General features: G+C 42.4%; 2 protein-coding genes across 5 annotated transcripts in view; both read right to left on the bottom strand.

Moving 5' to 3' along the window:
• The window catches only part of b3gat1a (beta-1,3-glucuronyltransferase 1 (glucuronosyltransferase P) a), a 308974-nt gene that overhangs the window by 181202 nt on the left and 120272 nt on the right, over window positions 1-7500 (bottom strand). The gene's annotated exons all lie outside the window — the stretch shown is intronic.
• LOC133537352 (proline-rich protein 36-like) lies at window positions 3763-5685 on the bottom strand. Its single transcript, XM_061878377.1, has 2 exons — window positions 4025-5685; window positions 3763-3928 (listed from the first exon to the last, which is right to left on the bottom strand). The coding sequence occupies exon 1, from the start codon at window positions 5338-5340 to the stop codon at window positions 4039-4041; it is 1302 nt and encodes a 433-aa protein (XP_061734361.1). The 5' UTR covers window positions 5341-5685; the 3' UTR covers window positions 3763-3928; window positions 4025-4038.

Below are 7500 nucleotides of genomic sequence, written 5' to 3'. Positions count from 1 at the left end.
CAATGATTTGCAAATCATTTTCAACCCATATTCAGTTGAATATGCTACAAAGACAACATATTTGTTGTTAAAACTGATAAACATTTTTTTGGTGTGCAAATAATCATTAACTTTAGAATTTGATGCCAGCAACATGTGACAAAGCATTTGGGAAGCGTGGCAATAAATACTAATTAAGTTAAGGAATGCTCATCAAACTCTTATTTGGAACATCCCACATGTGTGCAGGCTATTTGGGAACAGGTGGGTGCCATGATTGGGTATAAAATCAGCTTCCATGAAATGCTAAGTAATTCACAAACAAGGATGGGGCGAGGGTCACCAATTTGTAAGCAAATTGTCGAACAGTTTTGGAACAACATTTCTCAACGAGCTATTGCAAGGAATTTAGGGATTTTACCATCTACGGTCCGTAAAATCATCAAAAGGTTCAGCGAATCTGGAGAAATCACTGCACGTAAGCGATGATATTACGGATTTTGATCCCTCAAGCAGTACTGCATCAAAAACCGACATCAGTGTGTAAAGGATAACACCACATGGGCTCAGGAACACTTCATAAAACCACTGTCTGTAACTACAGTTGGTCGCTACATCTGTAAGTGCAAGTTAAAACTCAACTATGCAAAGCGAAAGCCATTTATCAACAACACTCAGGAACGCCGCCGGCTTTACTGGGCCCAAGCTCATCTAAGATGGACTGATGCAAAGTGGAAAAGTGTTCTGTGGTCTGACGAGTCCACATTTCAAATAAAATTTGGAAACTGTGGACGTGGTGTCCTCCGGAACAAAGAGGAAAATAACCATCCGGATTGTTATAGGCGCAAAGTTCAAAAGCCAGCCTCTGTGATGGTATGGGGGTGTATTAGTGCCCAAGGCATGGGTAACTTACACATCTGTGAAGGCACCATTAATGCTGAATGGTCCATACAGGTTTTGGAGCAACATATGTTGTCATCCAAGCAACGTTATCATGGACGCCCCTGCTTATTTCAGCAAAACAATGCCTAGCCACGTGTTACAACATCGTGGCTTCATAGTAAAAGAGTGCAGGTTTTTTCCAGACCTGTCTCCCATGAAAAATGTGTGGCGCATTATGAAGCGTAAAATACGACAACAAGACCCCGGACAGTTGAACAATTTAAGCTGTACATCAAGCAAGAATGGTAAAAAATTCCTCTTTAAAAAAGCTTCAACAGTTTCCTCAGTTCCCAAACGTTTATTGAGTGTTAAAAGAAAATGTGATGTAACACAGTGGTGAACATGCCCTTTCCCAACTACTTTGGCACGTGTTGCAGCCATGAAATTCTAAGTTAATTATTTGGGAAAAAAATAAAGTTTATGAGTTTGAACATCAAATATGTTGTCTTTGTAGCATATTCAACTGAATATGGGTTGAAAATGATTTGCAAATCATTGTATTCCGTTTATATTGACATCTAACACAATTTCCCAACTCATATGAAAACGGGGTTTGTATATTTATATAGCGCTTTTTCTCTGGTCACTCAAAGCGCTTTACATTTACATCCACTTGGGAGTAGATTTTTCTCCATGAGTTTAAAATGAGTTCGACACCCCTGTTTTACATCCTGCTGTGTATTTATGTCAAATAACTTAAAGGAATGCCATTTTAAAAAGGGATCTAAAAATGATGGTACCAAAATGAGAGGACAATTACCGCGAGGACGCGTGACAGCACGAGTGAAAGTAGTCTTGCGGGCTAATAAGCGAGGTAATTGGGATGAAGCTGTAGCGTGCAAACAGGCGTGAGTGGGGAAAAAAAAAACTGCAATTTCATTACAGATCACTGTATTTTCCAATTTTCCTCAACGGGGATTACAACGGACGGTCTGATTAAAAAACGTGGTAGCATAATTGACAGTTTCGGTTAAATGATAAGCGCAGAAGCGGCTGTGTGTCGGTAACCTCCCGCCACGCCATCGGAGGCCGCGCGCGTCACAAAGTGCAATGAAACATTTCTGCCTGGGTAAACAAAGCTAAAGTTGCATCAAAGGCTTAGGAGATCCTCTGCGATTATTTACCACCCTGAGCAACCCTGTATAAAATCCATAACAGGCACAAACATCAAAACAAACATGATTGGAGAGAGCCGGCAAACAACTGGCGATAAGAATTACCCTGGGAAGACTTTTATGGATTCTTCTGCATTTGGGGCACGCTTGGTTTAAGCTGCAAATGAAAGTCACAGTCAAAGTCAGTTCATAATTAAGACAACCCTGTTTGTGTATGACTGTCCTTGAGTGTGTGTCCCGTCGCTTGACTTGCTAATGGAGGCGGATCATCCCCGACTTTACGAGCCAAGAGATGCATGTTGGACAGCGCTAAAAAAATGTCCTTTGCAATTTAATTTGGTCTAAGATTGACAGCGGACGAAGAAAACGATACTGAAAGTCACCTCTCTTCTTTTCTGGGCTTTCAAACGGCAATGTTGGAGCATCTTAACGCATTAAAAAAAAGTCATTATTTTTCATTTTATGATCATTTTACTTTCCAGTAGCCGGTCATATGTGCTTAATGATACCATAGGGAACCATATTTGGTTCTTTTACGACAAAATGGACACATTATTACATGTATATACATATTTAAAATGTTGAAAAGGTTATTTAAAACAAATTCAAAATAACTATGTTTGAAAAAGTTTGGACTATAATAAGGAAATAGTATTTGTATTTATTAGCTCATGGCAATAACAATAAATAAATAAATAAATAAACAGGTTGTACATGTATAGCGCTTTTCTACCTTCAAGGTATTCAAAGCGCTTTGACACTACTTCCACATTTACCCATTCACACACACATTCACACACTGATGGAGGGAGCTGCCATGCAAGGCGCCAACCAGCACCCATCAGGAGCAAGGGTGAAGTGTCTTGCTCAGGACACAACGGACGTGACGAGGTTGGTACTTGATGGGATTTGAACCAGGGACCCTCGGGTTGCGCATGGCCACTCTCCCCACTGCGCCACGCCGTCCCTAACAGTAATATACGCAATTTATTAAAATACAATTTGCACAAACCATGTTATACAAGTTTTGCATTGATCATAATTGTATTTAAAAAAATAAACTACTACTAATAATACATTCTATTATCATAATATAAATAATATAATAACAAATAATGCATGCAACGAGGTTGGTACTAGGTGGGATTTGAACCAGGGACCCTCGGGTTGCGCACGGCCACTCTCCCACTGCGCCACGCCGTCCCTAACAGTAATAAACGCAATTTATTAAAATACAATTTGCACAAACCATTTTATACAAGTTTTGCATTGATCATAATTGTATTTAGAAAATTAAACTACTACTACTAATACATTTTATTATCATAATATAAATAATATAATAACAAATAATGCATGCAAATCATTTGTAGCTAACAATACTATTTAAAAATGACAATAATTACAATATACTATTATACTATTATATATATATATATATACTATAATTTTACTACTACTACTACTACTACTAATAAAAAAAATTAAATCTAGTTCTGCAAAATTAAATCTTCATAGCTAACAAAAGTAATGAAAATGTTATGTTTGACTAAAAGGGAGGTGACGGCAAACGAACACCAGGTGGCAGTATCTCCAAAGATTTATTATATATAGTAAATATATACATAAATCTGTAGTACTACTACTAATAATAATAATACTAATACTGCTAATGAATAAACCAAGGAAATGAAGTCTGATCAAAACTCAAGTGTGTATAGTGTAAGGCTATGTGTGTAGATTAGCTGAAGGATGTCTTACCAAAATGTTGACGGAAGTGAAGTAACGCGGAAGTCCGTGGGAAAACGTGTCCAAGCGGGAGGTCGAGAATCCAAAAGGCAGTCCGGGGGGCAAGGGGAACAACAGGGGATCCAGGAGAAACACGGGAAGAGCTGCGGGAAGACAACAAGAGCATCAGACAACAGAAACACGGAAGTCGCAGGGGAAGAGCGAGTACGCGGGATGGAAGCCAGACACAGGATGCTTACTCAGGTACAGATGGCTATAATCCGGCCCGTGATGGCAGGTTGTCCAGGTCTATAAAGGCAGCTCCGTCATTACCATCAGGTGTGAAGTTTGCAGGTGACTGATTGCAGCTGGCAGCTGCTGCAGGGCGGGGACGCGCGCGGCTCGTTCCTGGATGTGTGCGCCCGTGGGCGTGCCCCGAGTGGCGCACAGATGGACGAGCGGCGCTGGCAGGGGTCTGAACCGTAACAGTACCCCCCTTCTTATGGACAGCTTCCAGATGTCCCACAGGTCGAAACACCAAGAGCACAGGAACAAAAGTCAAGGGAGGGCGGAGGGGCGAACTGGTGGTGGGTCGCCAGCCCAAGTGTCCCCGAATCCACCGGGGACGAGTCTGGTGGCGACGGCGAGTAGAATGCAGCTGACGCCGGCGAGGCGGGCAACCAAGTAACGGGCACCATCTTGGAAGTCGTGGAGGCGGACGCGAGTGACGCCATGGTGCGTCTCGCCAGAAACGAGGAGGTGATGTCTGAAGCGTAGAGGCATAGGAAGACGGCGGCGTGAAGGCAGCGGACGTCATCTGCGGCGTGGAAGCAGCAGACGTCAAAGCCAAAGACGAGGAGGGCAGCTGAGGAGCTGGCCGATGTACTGAAGTCGGCGCTACAGGCCGAGGGGCAGAGGTCGAGGCCAGCCTGGGAGCTGGTGGAGACACAGGGGCCAGCCAGGGAGCTGGTGGAAACGAGGGGTTCAGCCTTGGGGCTGGCACTAGTTCGGGTGCTAGCTCAGGGACTGCCGTTAGCTCGGAGGCTAGCTCGGAGACTACCGCTAGCTCGGGTACTGCTGCTAGCTCGGGTACTGCCGCTAGCTCGGAGGCTAGCTCGGGGACTGTCGCTAGCTCGGGGGCTAACTGTGGGGCTGGTGCTAACTCAGGGGCTAGCTCGGGGACAGACGCTAGCTCGGAGGCTAGCTGTGGGGCTGGTGCTAGTTCGGGCGCTAACCTGGGGACTGGTGCCAGCTCAGAGGCTAGTCTGGGGACTGGAGCTAGCTCGGTCGCTAGCCAGGGAACTGGTGCTAGTTCGGAGGCTAGCCAGGGAACTGGTGGCTGTGGCTGAGAAAAGCGGAAGACAGGTGGAATTAGTTTGGCAGGGGGTAGCCTGTCTGGGTGCCACTGCGCCGCCACACCAGCACAGTCACCAGTACTATCCCCCCCCTCCAAAATTGGATGCCAGACGCTTCCTGCAGACTGAGGAACAGTCTCTAAGGGTGGGAAGAGGGTGTCCAGGCGACGAGAAAATTCCTCTTTGCTAATATTGCTACTGAACATCCCCTTCCAAGACATGTTGACGGGACAAGACAAATCCTCCCGTGTGGAGCAAAAAAAGAAAAAAGAAAAAGACAGTGAATGGGAGAAGAGGAGGAGAAAGAAAAAAAATTCAGGGGGGGCTGAACGAAAGTCACTGGGGCAGGGCTAAGGTACTCGGCCGTCAGGTCCCTAATCAATTGGCCGGATTATACTGTTATGTTTGACTAAAAGGGAGGTGACGGCAAACGAACACCAGGTGGCAGTATCTCCAAAGATTTATTATATATAGTAAATATATACATAAATCTGTAGTACTACTACTAATAATAATAATACTAATACTGCTAATGAATAAACCAAGGAAATGAAGTCTGATCAAAACTCAAGTGTGTATAGTGTAAGGCTATGTGTGTAGATTAGCTGAAGGATGTCTTACCAAAATGTTGACGGAAGTGAAGTAACGCGGAAGTCCGTGGGAAAACGTGTCCAAGCGGGAGGTCGAGAATCCAAAAGGCAGTCCGGGGGGCAAGGGGAACAACAGGGGATCCAGGAGAAACACGGGAAGAGCTGCGGGAAGACAACAAGAGCATCAGACAACAGAAACACGGAAGTCGCAGGGGAAGAGCGAGTACGCGGGATGGAAGCCAGACACAGGATGCTTACTCAGGTACAGATGGCTATAATCCGGCCCGTGATGGCAGGTTGTCCAGGTCTATAAAGGCAGCTCCGTCATTACCATCAGGTGTGAAGTTTGCAGGTGACTGATTGCAGCTGGCAGCTGCTGCAGGGCGGGGACGCGCGCGGCTCGTTCCTGGATGTGTGCGCCCGTGGGCGTGCCCCGAGTGGCGCACAGATGGACGAGCGGCGCTGGCAGGGGTCTGAACCGTAACAGAAAATGCAACAAGAACTATACATACTACTATACTATTTTATTTAAACTATGTTATAATAATAAAATGATTAAGAATAATGATGTACAGGTGTATTACATTTAAAAAAAATTGTAGCTAATATTAATGATAATTCTAATATACTGACGTCAATATAATGTATATTTGATTATCCATCCATCCATTTTCTACCGCTTGTCCCTTTTTTGGGTTCACGGGGGGAGCTGGAGCCTATCTCAGTTGCATTGGTGCGGAAGGAGGGGTACACCCTGGACACGTCGCCACCTGATCATATTTGGTTATTGAATGACAAAATCATAGCTATCAATACTACTTAAAAATTACAATTATATTACAATATACTAATACTATTATATTTATATTACACTATAATATTATTACTACTACAAATAAAAATTGAATCTAGTTCTGCAAAATTAAAACTATACATACTACTATACTGTTGGATTTAAACTATGTTATAAAAATACAAATATTAGGAATAATGATATTACATGTCAAACATTTTTTAGATAGTATTAATGATAATTCTAATATACTGACATGTCAATATAATGTATATTTCATCATGCATCCATCCATTTTTCTACCATGCATCCATCCATTTTTCTACAGGGGGTGCTGAATCTAAACTGCATTCGGGCGGAAGGCGGCGTACACCCTGGACAAGTCGCTACGTCATCATAATTGGTCATTTAACGACAAAATGGACACTGTATAAGAGAATCGTGTTTTCCCTTAATACATATGATTACAGGCACCTATATCATAAGTATATACATATTTAAAATGTTGAAAAATGTATTTAAAACAAATTATTTCAAAATAACTATAGTTTGAAAAAGCTGTTTAGCTTTGGAATATGATTAGGAAATTGTATTTGTGTTTATTTGCTCATGGCAATAACAATGAAACAGTAATATACACAATTTATATAAGTACAATTTACACAAACCATTTTATACAAGTTTTGCATTGATCATAATTGTATTTAAAAAAAATAAACTACTACTACTAATAAATTGCATTATTATTATATATATAATAATATTATAACAAATAATGCATGCAAAATAATTGTAGCTAACAATACTAATTAAAAATTACAATAATTACAATATACTAATAGTATTATATTTATTTATATTATACTATAATATTACTATGGCCCTGCGATGAGGTGGCGACTTGTCCAGGGTGTACCCCGCCTTCCGCCCGATTGTGGCTGAGATAGGCGCCAGCGCCCCCCGCGACCCCGAAAGGGAATAAGCGGTAGAAAATGGAT

This window comes from Nerophis ophidion, linkage group LG18 (assembly GCF_033978795.1).
Source record: "Nerophis ophidion isolate RoL-2023_Sa linkage group LG18, RoL_Noph_v1.0, whole genome shotgun sequence".
NCBI classification, from domain to species: Eukaryota; Metazoa; Chordata; class Actinopteri; order Syngnathiformes; family Syngnathidae; genus Nerophis; species Nerophis ophidion.
This window is presented reverse-complemented; position numbering and strand designations above follow the sequence as displayed.